Genomic DNA, 20,628 nt, shown 5'->3' with positions numbered 1-20,628 from the left:
TTAAAACACGGTAAACTTTGACATGTCTGTTGCAATCTGACACCCTAGTCGCCTCAAATGATCCACAAGCATAACACAAAGGAGGTGAAAAAGAAGAGGGAAAGGGTTGTTACCAACTAAATAACTGTTAGAATCTGATACAAAGGAGATGGGATTGAATCACTCAGCCAGTTCTTCGACATTTTCTCCTAATGAACCACAGGTGTGTCACAATTATACTATCGAAGTAAACAACTGATTTCACAAACTAACCCATCTCCTTGACTTCCCACAGTTTACCACATGAACATTTATGAAGAATAACAAACCATCTTTCACAACTCATAATAATAGTGTGTTTAGCCTATATTCTACAACAACACACCAACTTCTGCTGTACTACATATCTTTAATGCCCAGCTAGCAGCCATCTCATGAATCGTCCGACCTGATTTCAAGCATTTGATTGGGACAGATGGGGAAAAAAATGTGTTGCTTTTCTGCCAAAATTAATCTGCATTTAAGTTCTATACATGTGAATAGTAACCTACTTACATTTGAGAATCACTTCCATTAGATAGTAACTTATGCTGCTGCAGACTCTTTGCCATCATGGTCATCAAGGTTCAGAGCTTGCAGTAACTTAGGCCAAGATTCAGGAATCCCTCCAGGTAGGTCAAACTCCAACAACTTTCCTCGACTTCGATAAAACTCCTCTACAGGCTGGCTCTGCAGAAGCACCATTTTGAGTCTCTAATTACCAACTGATGATCAAGATGAACCATGACCATATGTACAGACATCAAGCAAGAAAAAAGAAGTCAACTCTAAAAAGCAACTTGACACCACAACAATATCAACTACAGCTGGCAATTGTGGAACTAAAATCCAGTAGAATGACAGTAAGTTGTCAGTCCAATCTATCAGAATCAGCACCATGCTAGAGAGGCTCCAAACCAGAAATGCATAATAATTGGGTCAGTTCTTACATATAGTCAGGAAAACTTCTAAGAACCACAGGTTCCACAGTTACTTCATCCATCATCAATAAGGATCATGTATCTAATCAGTTATCCTTTCAGCAGTTCAAATTAACAATGAACAGCCGATAGGAAATGGCAGAGGCACACCCTATACTGTGAGTAAGCATTTATGTCTTTCTATCATCTTCTGTTCACCTGATCATTCTCTATTTAGATTGGTATCAGCACATTATATCTTCTTCTATGATTTATTTTCCTTTTAAAGAAGCCTATGAGAGGAGCCCTATGTTCTTATGACAATATGCTGATCCCCTATTTGTTCTTATGTGCATTACCCCTATCGATATAAAATCAATTATTCTGCCTGATCTCTCGACCAACTAATAATCGTTACACACATTCCACCAAAAAAATAATAAAAAATAAAATTTTCTAACACCCCATTTCTTGCGGTTGTGCTTTATTGTGAGTCTGTGACTAGTGAATGGGTAATCACACCTTTAGAAATAATTAAACCAAACCCACAGCTATCTTGGAAACCTAGCTGTTGAATTGAAAAGCATATGCAACATCTTAACTTCTTTTCAATGTCTGCATAAATTGGACAACATACCATTTCTTCATAAATACGAAGTCGTTCTTTCACGACTGATTCAGTATCATCAGATCGGGTGATGAGCTTTGATGCACAAAGCGGAGGGGGAAGAAGTGGAGCCATGTATATTCCAGGTCTCCCATTCTCCTCCTTGATATCAATGTTCGCAACATTGAAGTTCCCACCGCACTCACTGCAAATCCTTCTTCCAAGACATTTCTCAATAAGTACATCTTCCCGGAGCTTTAGGTTTACAATTAAATCAATGTCAGTCACATCCTCCAATATTTCCTACACACGCAAGAAGGAAAAAGGAAAACTAAGAGAAACAGCACAAAGTAGATAAGACAACAGGGGATAATAGTTACAGCTTCTAGTCAGTCACAATGTAATAGAAGCAGCAGTTCCACTATGCAATAGGGCAAGGGCTTCAACATTCGAGTTCCTACAGTCACACCTACACTGCAGCAACCAGATAATGAACCAACTCAATCCATGATGCTATTACTGAATTACAGGCAATCCAGTTGAATGTCCATGCCAGTACAAATGTATATTCAAGTTAAAGACAAGATACGTTAAAGACAAGATAGGGTAGTATAGCATAAATGGTATGCTTCATCATCTTAACAAGTAATTTATGATCCATTTGTCTCACCTGACTTTGAGCTTATAATGAGGTGCTCAAAATGCTTACCATGATAAGTTGAAAGGGTTTAGCCGTACAGCTCTAAATTTGTTTTTAAAGAATGGTGAAAGTTGTAATAAATGAGAAAATTAGAAACCTAATAATCGTAACAGCAACGCATATATCACTGTGTACAACATGGACAAATTAAACTGCTATATATGCTCTACGCATGGATGGATGAATCATATATGCTGTTCCATTGATATAGAAAATATCCATACAAGATTTTCTAAGTTCCATGAGAATTAAAGAATTGATAAAATGGTAAAGCAGATCCTTGATCCAAGTTTATAGGTATCTTCAAGTACTCAGCCATCCACTTCTTCCAAACAATTAGGAAAGAGGGAAAGAGATCAGGTTTGTGGGTATTCTCCAGCTGAGGATTGAAGATTCTAAACAACCTCTAAAATATGTGAGAATGCAACACCAGAGGCACAGCAGCTCCTTCATCGGAGCTGTCATCAGTTTATAGGTATTATCTTTAAAAACACAGCCATTCCACTTCTTCCAAACAGCTAGCTGGGGCTTGTAGTATTCTCTAGCTGGTAATGGAAGATTATCCAAGGCCAACAAAATTCTATAGTACCTAATTCCTGAAGCTATTAGAAGGGCAGCCAACCCTGTCATGAAAGGAGCATTGAAATAGGTGGGGCTCCTTTTCCACCTAGTATCTCCAGAGGAAGACAATGATATGGTCTACCATCAACAACAGGTAACTTTTGGAAGACCAAATGCATAGAAGAATTGTGATACTCAAGTGTAGTATTTGATAGTAGTCCATTGGTCCATGCTTTCCTAACATAAATGTGAACAAGCCCATTGATATTAAGTTCATGATTTTCTTATATCCATTGGGGGAAAAGGATCCTATGCCCTATAGTCATTTTTTCATTCATATTCTGACCACCTTCTTTGATAAAACCCTATCACTGTCAATTACAAAAAAAGTAATAAAATAAAATACTGCACAACCGTAACCATTGATTCAAAAACCAGAAAAGTTACATCTATCGTGGATCCTCTTGCCATGAATTCATTGCCCAGGATTAGGCAGCATAGGATGGATGGTAACATCCAATCAAGTAAACTATTAACACAAGAAGATTAATGGCATTGCCCAGGATTAGGCAGCATAGGATGGATGGTAACATCCAATCAAGTAAACTATTAACACAAGAAGATTAATGGGCATGCATACGGCAAAGAACTAACTCAACTAATGCTTCACTATGTCTATCCAAACTTTTACAATACAATCATGGCCTATTACCACATACATATTAAGTGCTCACCGCTTGTCTGATTGTTCGGGGGAAACCATCAAGAATGAAACCTGACTCACCCCTCGCTTCTCCAGCCACAAGTCGCTGAGACAATAAACTTAATACGAGTTCATCTGAAACCAATTTCCCTTGATTAACAATCTCCGCAAGCTGCAAAAAAGAAAAAGAAAAAAAAAAGGAAGATTAATAAATAAATTGAGAATGAAAGTAGCTTTATAACTTCAAGAGAAAAGTTTTCAAGGAGTAACAATTACTGTATTTCCTCATTCTATTTAGGTAAACGTATAATTTAAGTCTTATGCAAGACAAGTACTGTTTTAATGGGCTACAACACCTGGCACATATTGAATGGCCAAGCATAGGTGAAAATTGATGGAGCAAGCATTAGAAACATATATACCTTTGATAATCTTTTGATTAGGCCCATAAGATTCAAAAAGTATGAGACAGAAAAGAACTAAATAAAATAAAAAAGAACCTGGTGTTTTTTGTCCAATTGCAAAAGTTTGACAGAGGTCAAGAATTTTTGGCCCCTGCAAAAATATTTCATAAGATGAATAGAATATAGTAAAGAGACAAGTTTGGAGAAACCAAACTCTTTATGCTGTTCTTCTTCCCAATAAAACCCGTCCAGCCAGATAAATGAAAAGGGAGGAAATAATGGACATATTTAATTTTTCTCGAGCTTTCTGCTTGAATTCTGAAAGGGCTCTCTAGTCATAAAAAAGTGGAGCCAATCAGAGAGCTCATGTTGGAATAATCTCCACTGCTCCCCCACCACCCCAACCCAAAAAAAAAAAAAAAAAAAAAAAACAACAACAACAACAACAGAAGCACAGACAATAAAGGGGTGCAGTCTTGGGCTTCTGGCAGAAGGGATTAAAGCACAAAAAACGACCTGCTTTCTATGGCTTCTTCTCTAGGTTTCCCCAATATCTGAGAAGCAAAAGAGTGAGAAACTCACTGAAAACAAGCATAGAGTTTTGTGGGTGATTTCAGTATAACTTGCAAGAGCGATTCTACTCATTCTAGTACCACCCTGTCTCCCTGCCTTTTATTCACTGAATACTTACTAACTGAAAACTTTCCTTGCAAGCCACCATATCTCACCCAAAATCCCATACATGGTAAATAATCTTCAGAGACATCAGGTAAAATTGGAACGATACAGAGAAGATTAGCATGGCCCCTAAGCAAGGATCTTTCTTTTCTCTTTTGGGCAAAAAAAAAAATCTTCAAATTCTTATTTCTAGCCAAAATTCAATTGATAGCTGGGATCTTCCACCCAGTCCTAAATCCACATTCATATTATCAGATTATCAATTTCCTAATTCTTCCCTCTCAAGCCTCCATTTCTCCCTGAGTCCCACACTAGAAGTTGATTCTTTTAAATTCCCTCAATTGACATAATTAACTAGACGCGCAAATATATCTCTTTATTTGGTAAGTTTATCATCAAAAACCAATGTGGCTTCATTCAAAGTAAAAACATGAAAGCTTCTCCATGCAGCCAAATTATACCACACCAGATCTGCCCTGTTTCCAGCTTGTTTGTTCTCTCCTACAAGAATTTAGGGTTGGAACTGAACACTAGTTAAACATCAATTTATTTCAACCCACAACTTCACCTGGAAAAATAAACACTTGAAACAATAAGCATGTAATAACAGCCCAGCAAACCTTTCTTCTCTCTTTCTTTCTTTCTTTCTTTTTTTCTTTTTTTTTTCTGGTCCAGCAAAGACATACTTAAGTTGCAGCAGAAAGACAGAATTCAAGAGTGACTCTAGTTCCCAGTTCGGCTTCGATTCTCAAATTTCCACCAATAACTTGCAACATACAATTAAACTATAGACAGAAAACATGGTTAACTCCAGACCATTCAAAACCCAGGTTAACATACCATAAATTAATGGTCAAAACATCGTATAGAGTATAAACTTGGGAAAGAAAGACAGACATCAAATTGAACCCATGGAGATGCTTACCACAACGAATATTTTAGAAGTGGGGTGCAGGGTCACTGGCAGAAGCCCTTCCATACAATATCCATCTCAGAATTTTCACAATCTAGGATCCTGAAAACACATCAAATGCATCTAAACAACACAGATTTTTTAATTTTAACTGAGGTTTCTGGGCCAGATTGTGGGTTTCTTTTTCTCCCCCCTCAGACCAATCCACCTACTAGGCCTCTTGTATTTAAAGCGATTTGTGTATCTACTCCGATAATACTCTTGTCCCATACCATTATGGAAGAAAATTCGGGTAAGATATGCACTCCCTTAGGAATGAAAGAAATTGATCTACTTTTGTTTGCATTTTGTATTTAGACCTAAATCCTTCTGCTCTTAGATACTCAATCAAATCCTCTTTCTTGACGATTGAATATACCTCTATAGTTCCAGATTTCATAGTCCCGGAGCTGTTTCTTTTGTATTGGGGATTTTAACCTGTCAGGCCTCTTTCACTCGTCTCTAACTCATTTCGGTTCCACAGCTTTCACACCACACTCTTGAACCTCTCGCTATGGTTTGTCTAGCTGCCTCCTCCCCCCTGTCTAGTAATTAAAGTGGGGACTATCCTTTTAGACTGGTGCATTCTGCAAAGTGAATAGGATGTGATTCTCAGTCTCGACTAATCCTCAGGCAGAAAGGCCCCTGGCCTCAGGAGATTCAAACAACAGGGATTCATGGTTACTTAAAACACACTGCAGTAATGATATGGTCTTCCAGACGAATGCAACATCTGAACAAGATCTTGTCAAATGCATCCTTTCCGATGGCAAATTGCCAAGCTTGAAGAAGAAGACTCCTTTTTTCTCTTCAATTCTTTCTCTTGTTTAAGTGGGGCTATCAGGGTTTCAACCATAGCTTCTCTTTTTATAGATGGACTGAGTAGGGAGATTACAGGCTAAGAGATAACATCAAGCCAAGTTGTGTGATCCTAAAAGGTAACCTTTGAGTTACCCTGAATCGCACTAGAGTATGGCACTCAAGAGACCTAACCTGCAAAACTCAGTGGTACAAATTTTCATTACATTTCCTCCTCCACGCTACTGACACTCCACGATGGACCTTGCAAGCTTCAAATAAAATCAGCATCACTAATCTGATCCATCGTTCATCGATATGGGAGTGTCAAACATGGAGACTGGACCCAAAAAGACATTTGAAACACTTCTCAAATAAAATAAAGTGTAACACTGTACAAAAAGAACTATTGGACCCTATAATTTGGCAAGACAGTCTACAACTCTCTCACTTCAATGCTGTCCTAAACAGGGAATGGAAACATTAGTGTTACCCATTTTCATATTCATACACAAATATGTCAGTGGCCAGTGTATAGGTACTCATCAAATGTTGGGACACTACATACGCAACAATGTCTTAGGTATGGAAAAATAAATTGCTAGGAATTCATACTGTAAAACACAACTGAAGGTGAACCACACAAGAATTTTTGTGGATATTTGATCAACACAATACTGTGTTGGTATTTATATTTAAATACCAATCCGCATCGATGAAATATATAATATTGTAACCCAAGAACATAATGCCTAGTCTGTTCATAGTTGAGAACAACAACAATAAGGAAAGGCAGTCGAACATGAAAGAACTAATTACAATAAGCACATAATAAAATTGTCATTAATTAAATAAAATCTCATTAAAATTGGGCTTAATGAACTCATATCAAATGTCCAAGAATCCAACAGGCAGTCTAGAGCCTTGTCTGATGCTCCTGAGTGACATATGAACTGCCTTAGCTGCGGAATATGACATGATAAAAATAGGAAAAAATATTCAGAATACAACTTTAAGCGATGCTGATTCCAGAATGAACTCACATGTCACCAGAGGCTCTCAGAATTACCAATTTGAAGGTCGTTCCTATAATTTAGCCACCAATGAGTTAGAATTTAGTTCAAAACTAAGACTTAAGTACAAATAGAGGCGATCTCCATGATTTGCCATTAGATTTCTTTTAGTTGCTTCATAAGCTCTCCAGCTCGACTCTGATAATTGATATAAAATACTACACGGAGTTAAAAGCGGACCATCTCCGGCTGGAGAGAGGGGCAAATCTTTCTATACGTTTAAGATTAGTACTTGGAAAGTTTATGACTTTTCCTCCCGAGTCTCGAGCATGTTTTTAGACGATGAAGAGAGCTAGAAACGACCAATACGAACAGACAAATCTCATCGTGCAAGAAAGAACTGGGAAATTGACCAATAGAACTGACTGCAGGCAAAGAAGACCAAGAAGAGAAATGGTGAAACCGACCTGTTTGGAGAGAGGGCCAGAAGAAGAGAGCTCCTCACGAACGAGATCACCAGTGGCGATGTGAGGAACACCTACGAGAGTAGCGAGACGACTAGAGTAAGTGCCCTTTCCTACGCCTGGGCAACCCAAGAACACCCACTGCACGTTTCTTTCCTTTGGATCTCGACGCACTGGGAAAGCCTTGACGAGCGACGGCGACGAAGAAGATGGAGCGCCATGGAGCTCAGTTGCAGCTTTTTCAGAAACTGTGGTCGAGAAAAAATTCCTCTTCAAACAAGTAGTTGCCATCCATGAAGATGACGATGACAAAGACAAGACTTTTGCTCTTAGCAGGCGGTTCAAACCCGCCATGGATTGAATTGAATTGCAGAGAGAGGAAGAAAGACCAAAAAAAAGAAAAGGGAAATTTCAGAGTCTTCCGGGAAATTTTCCTTGTATCTTACCGACAGAACCAGAAGGAAGAAAGCTAGAATTCGTAATGAGCCACGAGGAACCTTTTCTCAAGCTTAGGAGGATTTGTAGTAATAAGTTATTACAAGTCAGGCGTTTCATATGCGCATCTTTCGCCTTTTAAAGATTTTCTGTTTTGTGATCCGACGTGGACGTGAACTAGCTCTCCTTCATTGGCGTTTATTGGGCTCGTGTTCTGATTCACAAAGAAAATGGGCTGCATGTTTAACGTATTTTGGTCTTGAGCTAAGCCCATGATATGGTCTTGAATTGGGCCCACTCTGCCATCCCAACCATAAGTTGGTCTCGAATAGGGCCCATTCAAATATGACACATTCTGATTCTGCCATCCCTAGTAAGCGGCCCATAAGTGAGGGCGAAAAGCATCAGCCCGTGATTTTAATTGTCTTAAAACCACTTATAAAGCATTTGAGCCTGAGATCATACCTGGGCTCACTCGGGCGGCCTACTAAGGCCTTACAATTCTCATTCTTTATAACCTATTTAAAAGAATAGTACAAACATTATTGTAAAGAATAAAAATGGTTTGGTGACACTTGTCGAAATTAATATGGAATGAAAATAAGTTTGGAGCAAAAAAAAATTTGTTAAAATTTAATAATAAAATTAATTAAAAACAAAAAAAACTTGGTTCCACCTGTAACCACCTCTCCATTTTCCCTTCTCCCAACCCTAAACTACTCCATCTTTCACCTGGTTCCCTCTTTCCCTCTCCCCCCCCTTCTCCCCCCCTGCTGCGCCTTCTCTTCCCTTCTTCTCCCGCCTCTCTCTCCCCCCCCCCCCCGTTTCTCTGTTCGTTTGTTCTCTGCTTGCGGGCCGCGTTGTTGTGTTTCGGGTTTTCTTCCTGTGCGGGCTGCTTGTCTCTTCGGGGGTCGGCCTTCCCCCGGGGAGGCCATCTTGGGTTTGCGTTCTGGTTCCTTCCGGTCTGTTTTCTGCTTCTGGTCTTTTTCCACTGTGGGTCTGTTGGGCTTGGGTGTGTTCTTGGGTTGCCGCTAGCTTGGATTATCGTGTGCCTGGTTGGGCACGGGTTAGGTTGGCGCGGGCTTGGGCGGGGGGCTTCGTTCTCTGCTTTGACTTGGTTTGGTTCTTTTTGCCCTGCCCTGCTTTTTGTTGTGCTTTGTTATTTTTCTCTGATTGTTTTGTTTACTTGTTTTCTGGGTTTGGGTGGTGTTGGCTCCTTGCCTTTGGGTTCGCGTCTTCTGGTGCCTTGGCTCCTTCCAATCATGGCAGGCATCCCCGCTGGGTCTTGGTGCTGCTGTCTCTCAACCGACACATCTGGGTGCCGTTTTTTCTTCCTCCTCATTTTGAATTGAACATTTGGGTTTGATTAATTTATAATTCTTGAGGATGTGGTCTACATGGATCTTCTGGGTTGGATCATTCATGGCCACTGACTGCAGCAGCTTACCACCAGTACATTTGGGCGGCAGCCTTGCTTTGGGATCATTCAGAGCACCCCAACAACTGAGGCACACGTAGCGTTGCGGACCTTGGGCGTATGATTTCTCGACGAATCTGTTGCAGGTTGGTCCACCGAGCGAGGTGAGTGGGTTGCGAGTTGGAGAGCTTTTCGTTCCTTTGGAGGGGTTGTTCCTTTGAGAGAGGGTTCAGGTGGTTTTTAATTGTATATTTACTATTGTCCCTGTCTTTCTTTATTTCAAGTATACCCCCGCATTGAGGAGATGTTCTCATCCTTAATTCATTGGACAATCCATTGTGGTTTTGGAGGTTTTTTATTATTTTATAAACAATGATAATAGATGCCAAACATTTGATATATCTCATAATGTATGAGTTGATACCGGCCTAAGTTGGGAAGTACTAACTGGCACTCTGTTTTAGATCTTATTTTTACTCAAAATAATAGAAAAACCTCCAAATTACAATAGACTTTTTATCTATTGTGGATTATGAGTGAAAATCCTTTCTCTTCAATTTTGCGCAAATAACTTAAAATTCCCAAGTGATAAATGAAGGTATAATTGACAATTCACATTTCCTTTTTAAAAGCCCTAGATTTTTCTCCTTTTTCTTGCTCCAAACCCTACCGATGCATTCTCACGATCACTCAATTTAAACTCTTGGGATCCAAGGAGATCAAAGGCTCAAAAGAGATCAGAGTATGTCACCCTAGTTGCAAAGAAAGCCTCATGTGCTTCTTTAGGATTACCTACCCATTATAATGCAAGAGGGACCATTTTGAGACAGCCTAAATTCCCAAAAGTGAATAAATAACAATTTAATTAAATCCATCCCAGTAAGATGTAAGGTGATTTAATTTCAATTGATGTACTTGTCTAATTCTATATGTAATTCTCCATCTTACCTTCAATGTGCTCTAGTTTCACCAAACACTTTAATTTTTAGAATGGATCACACCATGTAATGTTGAAACATAAAGAACTACCGTAAACACAACTAACATAAACTTACATTCGACGCCAACATCAATATCACAACTCCAAGAAACCGCGACTACTCCACGTGTATCTGTACGTAGTCTTTTCTATTACTATAAAAATGCTAAACATTTACACATTCACAAAAATCACGTGACCAAACAATTTTTCAGGATAAATTTGCATATTTATCAAATAGTTAATTTTATGAATTATGATTCCCATGTGAAATCTCCTAACCAAACAAGCCCTTGATCTCTTCTATTAGTGGAAGTCTATGCTTTCTTCTTCGCTTATTTACATCAAAATTAGTTGAATAGGCAATGTCTTCTATGGAAGACTGTTTGTTGACTAATGAATTTACGCATCGGGTTTACCCAAAAAAAAAAAACCGCAACTCCGTGCATTTTTTTTGGGAAATTACCTATCATCCTAGATCAGGTGCTTCATCCAATACTACCAATCTATTCATGGGTCCCACTTGATTATGGTTTCAGATTGAAAAGATATAAAAAGCATTTCATATCATTAAATGGGTACTTTTGTCTTTTTATTGAAATTAAATCCTTACTTCTTACCTCACCAATTAATTGGAATTCAGTAACGGGAAGGGGCATGATTAACATGTGAACATAACCACAATTACACTTGAGTTTACCGGTAATTGTGGTGGCCAAATCCGTTGCTTGCGGAATACTCTGATTTTTAAAAACCACGTCAGCAACCAATGAAAAGAGAGAAACGAGAAAAAGGTTTATGGGTCCCACTTCCGTACTTTTCAGGAGTCCGTCACCGAATGGGTTCAGAAGAAATAGCGATGGGAATAAAAATAATAAGAAATAAAAAATAAATTGAAAAAGAGTACGTTTCGGTCCACCTATAATTTGTACTTCGTAGCTTGAACGACTTGAATTTGGATTCGGTCTTTGAAGAGCTTTGTCCTTGGAATCACTGGTTTCTTTCACGCTTTCATTTTTTATTTATTTATAATTTTCATATAATTTGACTATATTTTGGTCCAAGTCACTTTTAGTCCAGTTTAAATTTTCTTTTGCATATGGATCCCTATGGTTTCAAGAAAATGACAAGCTTAACAAAAATTATGAAGGATAAAATAAATAAATAAATGAAAAACCTTGTGTCTTTTGGATTTTTATTTTAGATTTTTATTAAGGATAATTACTGTTGCCCCTTGTATTTTGATTTTATTACTACTTTATCCCCTGTACTTTTTAAAATTATTATTCCAACATTTAACTTTTTGTACAATTACTAATGCCCCTTACCTTTGAGCTCTCTCAGTTCTTGATGATGTGGCATCTATATATTTTATCAAAATCTCACAAATAACCTGCAATTATCTTCTTAATTATTTGCTCCTTTTTTAAGTTATAATACTACCCTTAATTGAAGAAAAAAAATTAACTTTAATTTCACTTTTCTTTTTTAAAAAGAAACCACCAAATAAAAGAAAGATGTGATTTTTTTTTCTCTAAAAATAAATCACCAAATAAAAGAAAGATGTTATTAAATAGAAACTAAAATATTAAAAAATATAAAATTTAATTCAAAGCTAAAAGTTGAAAATCACCTAATATATGCTGACCATCATCATATATGTTACCAAATTTTCTATCAATTAGATCTCATATGCCAATTTGTTTGTAAAACTTCCATCATGGTGATTATGAAAAATTTAAATGGAATGTGAAAGTTTCAACAATTATAAGTATGTGGTCCCACCAAATTCAAAACTAATTATAAAATATAAGATTTTAAAGATATAATTGACATGCAATATACTTTCTATAAATGAGGGTAATGCCATATTTTTACTTCTTAATTTTAAGGGCAAAATAGATATTTCAAATTTGATGTTAACAGCCACTTAACACCATTAGAAGTGAAGGGCAATAGTAATTTCACAAAGAAGGGAGTTTAATTCGTAATAAAACCAAAGTATAAGGGGCAATAGTAATTATTCTTTTTTATTATTATTTTAATCAACTAAAATAAATAAATAAATGAAAAACCTTATGAACTAAAGTTCTGCAACGCAGAATGCTGGGACCTCTGTTGATTTGAGTTCTGTTGCTGTTGCATATTCGGAGACTAAAAACTTAATATTTCATTCCATATTCGAGAAATTACATTCCTAACTAATTAAAATTTAACAAACTTAACAAATCGATTTTTGAATTACAGTGACTTCACTGTTACTTCAGTGCCCCGTACCCATCTCTTTCTTCCTCTGTCTTTTCACTGAGAAAAGAATCTCTTTCTTCCTCTGTCTTCCACTTTCTTCCTATCTTTCCCATGGAATATGTTTTTTAACAGCATCCGGGCCTCAAATTTTCTCCTACCGAGAAGGATTTGCTGAGCCACTATCTAAGTGGCAAACTGGAGAGCGGAACGAACTACCTTTTAGTCACCGAGATTTCCAGCCTGGCAGAACCAGAGGAACTGATAGGTAAAAACAATCTGTTTTCACTTTTCACGTTCTTTTATGGGTTTTTGATGGCATTTTGTTTCTTTCGGTTTTCTTTATTTTTTTATACCCTTCGACAATGGGTTTCTAATGTTTTTTGTTTTCTTGATATCGGGCGATGGTTTGTTTCCTTCTTTTTTATTTACAGGATCTGTTAGGTTTTTTATTAAAATCTATATTATCTATATATTAAGTTTCAAAATTAGTTTTTATATTTCTTTTATTTAATTGTTTTGTTTGTGTGTAGGACCCTTGAGGTAAGGGTGGTAATGAGGCACCATGAGTAAAGGAGGCCCTTCATGATCTTGGTTAAAGGAGGCCCTTCATGACTTTGGTTATGAGGCTTTTCATGACATTGGTCATGGGTCTTAAAGGTCTTGATCATGGTGATGAGGTGGGCTAACTTGAATGGTGGAATTACTCAAATTCTAACTCTTGACCTTTATTTCTCATTTCAACTTCATGACCATTCATGGCCATTACCATGAGTGGGGGTTGAGGTCTTTGAATGGGTTAAAGCATATTCATTCCAAAGAAGTGAATATGAGAGTTACTTCCCCAAGTAGTGGGGAGGTTAGGTCAAGGGGATTTATTCACATTAGTGTGAGGAGGGACAAACCATTGATTTTCCATTAGTGGAGAATTGATTCTCCCTTTGTGGGGAGGTGTGATTTAGGCCTATATAAACCCAACCCTTCCTTGCATATTGTGTGCTATTGTGAATCTCCTCACTCACATTATTTGTTTTACAAAGTTCATTTCTTTCTTGAGTTGTCTAAGTGTTGTGCTCTAGCTTTTGGCTTCTTTAAGGGACTAGAAGAACTACCTCATCTTCTAGTTGGAGGTTGCTTTATCTTGGAGGTGTTGGTTTTTCTGAATTTGTAATACAATTACCCAATAGAATCATTAATACCCTTTGACAATGGATTTATAATGTTTTTTTATGATTTTTTGTTTTCCTTTGGGTTTTCTTGATATCTCGCTTTTTATTGACTTTGGTTTTCATTAATACCTCTGACAATGGTTTTTGGTTTTTACAGAACAGTCGCCAATACCGGCGACATGCACGGAATGGTTTTTTCTATTTGAAAAAACCAATTAAATGGAAACTAGGACAACCAACACAGGAAAATGGGTACAGAACCGAGGAAGGAGTAAGGTCACGATGAGAAAGGAGGGAGAGTTCGGAAGCAAGAGGACATTTAATTTCAAGAGAGGGGAGGAAAGTGTAGCGTGGCGTATAGGCAAGTACCAGATTAAAAAACAGGTACGTATGATTCTAGATAATTTAAATAACTTCCTATTTTATATCAATTTCAGATAATTTATGTTATTCTATTCTATTATAGGACTCATGGATTCTTTACCGGCTGAAAAAAACGAAGGCAGATAATGAGAGTAATGAGCCAGAGCAAGGGCAAGAACACGGGAAGAGCCAGGGAAGAGCAAGGGATGATCGTAATTCCCAAAGAATATCAAACAATATTGTCTTCATTTGTCCTCACTTTCCACTTCATCCAACGGCTCGTATTGATATTCTTCGGGGTAATCAAAACTCGATCTTTATTCATTTGTCATTCTCTTCCTCTTCATCGAATAGCTTTGGCTCAATATCGGGTACTGCAAGCATGCTGTTAGTAGCCCATTCTTCCTCGTTGGGCCCTGCAACCTCTTCTTGCACCCTTTCCTCTGGCTCCCACAGCTCGTCATGCTCTTCATATCCTTCGGAAATTACGATCATCCTGGCTCTTCATATGCTCTGTCTTCTTGCCCTTGCTCTGGCTCATTACTCTGGAGATCGAACCGCACCGCATGATTGTAAATCTAATAACCGAAGGATAGGATATGAAGAGAAAGATAAATGAAGAGCTAATAAAAATCGAGTTCTGATTCCAGTACTCATTCGAGATAAATCGATTTATTGCCGGTTAGGATTTAGGGCTCTGTGAACGGACGAAATGCATGTGAAAACGGCCGGAATCTTCACCGGAAACCATGGCCTCCTTATCATTTTGTTCCCCCCATGTACTCATTCGAGAATATCAAAAGTTCTACTCATTCGAGCTAATAATAATGTCAAAAACTAATACCTGAAGTAGAAGTAGATAACCAGCAGATCAGGCTCTCAGCTCAGATCGAATCCTTGGGAGCAGTGCAGATCGAATCCGCCTCGCAAACCCAAATCTCTCAGCGCAGATCGAATCCTTGGGAGCAATCAGATCGCCTCGCAAACCCTAATCGCCATCCTTCGGAGCAGGCCGATCAGGCTCTCAAGAGTCATGTTCCTTCCCAGATGGACTCCGTCATGTTTTTCCAGATCGAACCTTAGACGCTTAGAAGCTTGCAGATCATCGAATCCTCCTCTTCTCTCAAACACTCGTCTTACTTGCAGATCGAACCTTAGACGCAATTAATTCAAAAGGGTGGTTGCTTTCTACCCGAACCTTAGACGCTTGACCATAGACTAGTCCTCTCAAACTGATAGAACAGAGAAATTCTAGACAACAACAGAAGAAAGGGAAAAGTAACAAGATAGAAAATAGAAGAAAATGAGAGTTAAACCTTTTCTATTTAACCGTAGTCTTTATCCATTATATAATCCTTTATGTTTTAAGCGGTTACATCAATAGCCAATAAAAAAAGCAACACTGTGAGATAAAGTTTCCTCTTTAGCAACACCATCAGATAAAGTTTCCTCTTTAAAATATCTGGTTCCTTTTCCGATTTCACTTTATAAGCCCGGAAGCTTCTTAGTGCGGAGCTGTGCTCATTTGAAAGGTTGCTGTGCCAGATCAGATGTAACATCATTCACACCATTTGGGTCATTTGGCTGAGTGTGGGTGTGAGGTATTGTATCACAAACCCTAATCGATTTCATCGAAGATTAAGTTGCTAGCCTATACAGTCCGTCCGATCCCTTCCTCTCATCCCTTCTTGCTAAGGGGTCCACAGGTGCTTACTACTCCTTTGTTAACATCCAACTAGCTGCCCATATGGAATGATTTGAGGGTCCTTCAATTCTCTCCATCACTCGTGGTTAACTTGGAAATTCACATTTGACCCAAACGGGTGAACCCCTGAGTGGGTTGAGGGTTGGGTCATACCAATTTGGTTCGTTTGTTTTTTTTTTTTTTTGGCTTAAATCGATAAAGGGTTGCAAAATGTAACAATTAAAGTAGATACAAATGAGTTGTAAGAATTCTTTGTTTTGTTTTGTTACATATGGAAGTGTAAAGCTCAATTCTAACAATGGCCAGAAATTCATGTTGTGTGCGTTGAGTGGTTAGAACTATCTAGTTTTTACCTTCATTCACAAAAATTCTCCTACTTAGGAAAATTCCAACCTTTACCCTTTCCAATTGTCCAACAACCTTTCTCAGCCGGCTGGTCCTTCACCTAGCCCTCTCTGTGGGTCTTGGAATTCGGATCATCACCCCGAGCAAGAGGTACTATTTCTCAATTATATATGCATTCAGAATCTCAGATTAAGCGATGGAAATTTATATATTTATTGTTTTCCCTTATTTTGTTATTTAACGGTTCAATGTTTAGACACTTAGCGCTTTTAGGATATCTTATTATGTCACGTATTCCGCTATTCTAGGTAAGTTGATTGTTGAAATAAGGTTGCAATAATATATTTGCTGTAAGTATGGGAACTATTATTTATCGTACATTGACGAATAGTTGTTACCGTGTCTAGGGAACTCTAGGTGTTAGAAGGGGGTGGGGGGGGAAAAAAAAAAATTTAAATAAAAAAAATAAAAACCCCCCTTGGGGGGGGTTTGGGGTAAAAACCCCAAAAACCCCCCCCACCCCGGGGGGAAAAAACGGAAGGGACAGCCAATGGTTAGGAAAGATGTATACATAGCAAAATTATGGACACAATTAAATTAAGACTTGTCAACTTCCAATGTAACATGGCTTTAAATGTGGCTAGGGAGAATTTGCCTAGAATAATTTAAGAAATAATCAAATTTACGGGGGGGGGCAAGACACATGGATGCCTGGGCAACAGCTGAACACCTGTGTTTCAAGGTTTTGTTTCGGTACAGTTGATAAGAGTTGTTTCTGGTTTGCTCAGGTTTCGAGCTAGAAGCTGATTTGGGTAATCTTACTTGTGCTTGAAAATATACTTACCATATAATCAAATTAAGAAATTAAACTGAATAAGTCATGTAGAAGTGTGAAAAGAACCTGAGAAGTTAAAAAGGTCTGCTAGACCTGCTAATATATAAGGATGAGAGGAGATAATGTACCTTCCAAATACAATCCTTATTTATCCTCTTGTCAGATTATTTACATTTCTCATTGATCTGTATAAAGAATACAACAAATCCTCAACCAATTCATTTTTCTTTGCTTACCCTTGAAGAGGCATCTATGAGAATCCTTGAAGAAATCCTAATTCCCTGATATCCGGAGACAAATGACATGAACCGACTGTTGGTTTACCTGGTTTGGGATGGTGTCCTATAGTAGAACCCTTTACCCACACTAGCTTATATCACTGCTTTCTGATAGACAACCTTAACAATCTCTCCAACTTGTTTTGGGGCCTTAAACATCAGATTTAAGTAAGCCCGATTTAAGTAAGCCCAGTATCTGATGCAAGCGCACATCCACAAGAAAGCCAAGAAGAAGAAGGCCAAGAAATTTTGGACTCAATAGGTTTCATAGTTTTTTTGCCCTTTTTCTTTTCAAGTGTTCTTTATGTCAGTTCAATAGGTCCAGGTTTCGTTGTTGGTTCAATTTTGGACTCAATAGGTTTCATATTTTCCATTTGTATTCAATCTAGCGATCCAGAATCCCAGATCAATCTAACAAACTTAACAACACTTAAAGAGACAGCCTCTTCCAAATAAACAATATTGTAAAAACTTGGAAGGCAACCAACGACATGAGCAAAAGTAGAAAGCAAGAACAATGAAGAGAGAAAATTTTGAAAGCCAATCGACAACGTGTGCATTAGCAGGGTAAGAATAAAATGATATATAAGTATCAAAAGTAAAAAGCAATTAAGGACATACCCCTCTTCAACACAAATCACCCTCTTGTCTACCAAGAAATTGGTGCAGACCAGATGGGCAAAAATTGGTTTGAATAAATTGTGTAAAAAAGTTTGCTATCTTAACCCAATGCATGCAAAAATTCATCATTTTGATCAAAATTTGTTAGGAAAACAAACCAATACTTATGAATAAAAGAGGTTTTCCATTTGTATTCGCTATTCAGTCAGTCTAGCAATCCAGAATCCCAGATCAATCTAATAAACTTATCAAATGAAGATTGTAAAAACTTGGAAGCTGCCAATCAATAACACGTGAAATATTAGTAGGATAGAAATAAAAGGGAAGCTGTTTTACATACGTACAAGTAGAAAACAGTTTTTAAGGACATACGCCTCTTCAACTACAAATCGATCACTTTTTTGTCTGTCTACCGAGAAATTGGAGAGAACCAGAAGGGCAGAGACACGTTTAAATGAACAGGTTCGAGACTCTTATTTTCTCTCTTATGTTCTTCTGAATGATCAGCTGTGTAGAAAGGTTCGACACTGTTGTCTTCTAAGTGAAAGACACCTGATTCGTAGTGATTACCGCTTAAGAATCCATCTGTGAAATATATGCAGTTTCCTTTAAATCCAGGGCACTGAAGTGATGAGAGAGAGAGCTAGTACTTGTCCCAACAAATAGCATTTGATCACCTAAGTCGTCTACCTTAACCCAACGCAGATGTTGGATCTCCAACTTGAATGTGTCCAACATGAGAGTAGTTTGAATGGCGCCATTTCCAAATGCGAAGGGCCATGTATCTCAACCCATCTTATAACCAGTAACAACTCTCCCTGACATTCCACCAAATAGAGATACATAAACTTGCCATCACGAAACTGGCCTGTACGATCGGGAACCGCGGCAGCATCTCACTCACTTGAGGAGGAGGAGCAATGTTGCAAATTGTTTCTCTTGGTTGATCAGGACCTAATTCCACTAGTACAAGATCGAAGGTTTAATGGCATACAATTTCTATCGCATACAATAAAATCTTCATATTTAAGAGACTCATCTTCCACATGTGCTTTGTGCCCAGCCCGCCTCATCCCCTGGTCTACAAAATGCTACGAGATTTTTCCAATATATAGCTAAGATCAAACAATCATCCACAATATTATTGTTGCTGTTGTTTCCATCATCATCGGAAATAGAAGCAGAATTAGAATTAGAATTAGAATTAGAATTAGCAAAAGCAGCTGCAGCAGGAGACAACAACAAAACCTTGCTGATGAACCTCCTGGTGTATTCGATGGCGTACACAGGTTCTCGTGATAATTGTTTACTCGTAACGGGGCAAGGAAAAGTAGATTTATGTGGAAGCTCAATACGAACCCCAGTAATTGGATTGAAAAGAAAAATGCGTCCTCGAATCCGAGAGAACAGTATCAACCATCCCAAGTTAGACCCACAACAGACAACGTCAGCTATTGGAAGCATTCCTAACTTAAAAATTTCTCCATGGAAGGCACTTAAAAAACCTCGATGATGATGAGGATTGTGACTCTGACGATGAGGATCCAAGGGAGTTCCTCTATACTTGTATATATCTAAGGAAAGCATCAGCCATGGGAATTGATTCTGATGCCGTATTTGCATTTTCTTGGCAGCGGCGGCAACCGAATACCCGAAGAACCTGCACGCTGCACTGAAGCGATGAAATCCTACGGAGTCTAATTTGTTTACGATCAGAATCAGGATATCCTCTGGAAGGGAAAGTAGCGCCGCCGACGAATCATGGCTATGGCCGCTGTTGTCTTTGCTTTTCCTTCTGTTTTTTGTTGTGTGTCTAGGGTTGGTGCTGCTTCTGCTGCTGCAATTATCGTTGATGAAGGAAGCCATTCAAATGAATTGAATTGAATTGAATTGAATTGCAAAGAGGCAACAGCAGAAACTGTAGTACGAGCGGAGCGGGATTCAGGACCTCCTCCACAATAAATTAAAATTCCCCTCCCTGCACCTGCAGTTTTATAACGATACAGAAACCTAATTACGAAGGAAAGAAAACTGAGAAATTTTGGGATTGTTTAGATTTCGTTTCCAATTAGGCATCTAAATACATACATACATACCCGTATCACACACAATTCACACTTCTACATCCGAATTATACGTGAATGGACTTTTGTTCGCGCAGTGACCCGTATGGCCGGCCATATCATCATCTTTTGCACCTACCGATTAATTAGAAACACAGGGTAGTTTCGTAATTAACTTATTTAGAATAAAAGAATTTTTAAAATTTACAAAACTCATCCTTATTCCTTCCCCATTTGACTTCACAACACCCCCTCATGCCACAAAGCAAACTTTCAAGTTACCCTATCCTGGGCAGAACACTAGAGAATAACGAGATGTGAACAGTGACAACACAAGCCTCAAAAGAAGTGATCAC

General features: G+C 38.2%; 1 protein-coding gene and 1 non-coding gene across 3 annotated transcripts; one reads left to right on the top strand and one right to left on the bottom strand.

Annotated features, from left to right (window-relative positions):
* Positions 1–8,595, bottom strand: LOC149027082 (adenylate kinase 1, chloroplastic-like). 2 transcript variants are annotated; one of them, XM_089158975.1, is made up of 5 exons: positions 7,823–8,595; positions 4,010–4,064; positions 3,541–3,681; positions 1,576–1,848; positions 1–708 (listed from the first exon to the last, which is right to left on the bottom strand). In XM_089158975.1, exons 1-5 carry the CDS (start codon positions 8,170–8,172, stop codon positions 565–567), a joined length of 963 nt encoding a protein of 320 aa, XP_089015101.1. In that variant the 5' UTR covers positions 8,173–8,595; the 3' UTR covers positions 1–564. The 2 variants fall into 2 exon arrangements, with proteins under 2 accessions (XP_089015101.1, XP_089015109.1); XM_089158983.1 differs by lacking the exon at positions 4,010–4,064 and having other exon boundaries at positions 2–708; positions 7,822–8,594.
* On the top strand, positions 4,666–4,766 carry LOC149027083 (U6 spliceosomal RNA). The gene has a single exon (XR_016171394.1). It is a non-coding gene; the product is annotated as a U6 spliceosomal RNA (small nuclear RNA).
* Positions 8,596–20,628: the final 12,033 nt, after the last annotated feature.

The sequence above is a fragment of the Hakea prostrata genome, chromosome 1 (genome assembly GCF_041222555.1).
Source record: "Hakea prostrata isolate BN-2017 chromosome 1, UWA_Hpros_2, whole genome shotgun sequence".
In the NCBI taxonomy this organism is placed as follows: domain Eukaryota; kingdom Viridiplantae; phylum Streptophyta; class Magnoliopsida; order Proteales; family Proteaceae; genus Hakea; species Hakea prostrata.
This window is presented reverse-complemented; position numbering and strand designations above follow the sequence as displayed.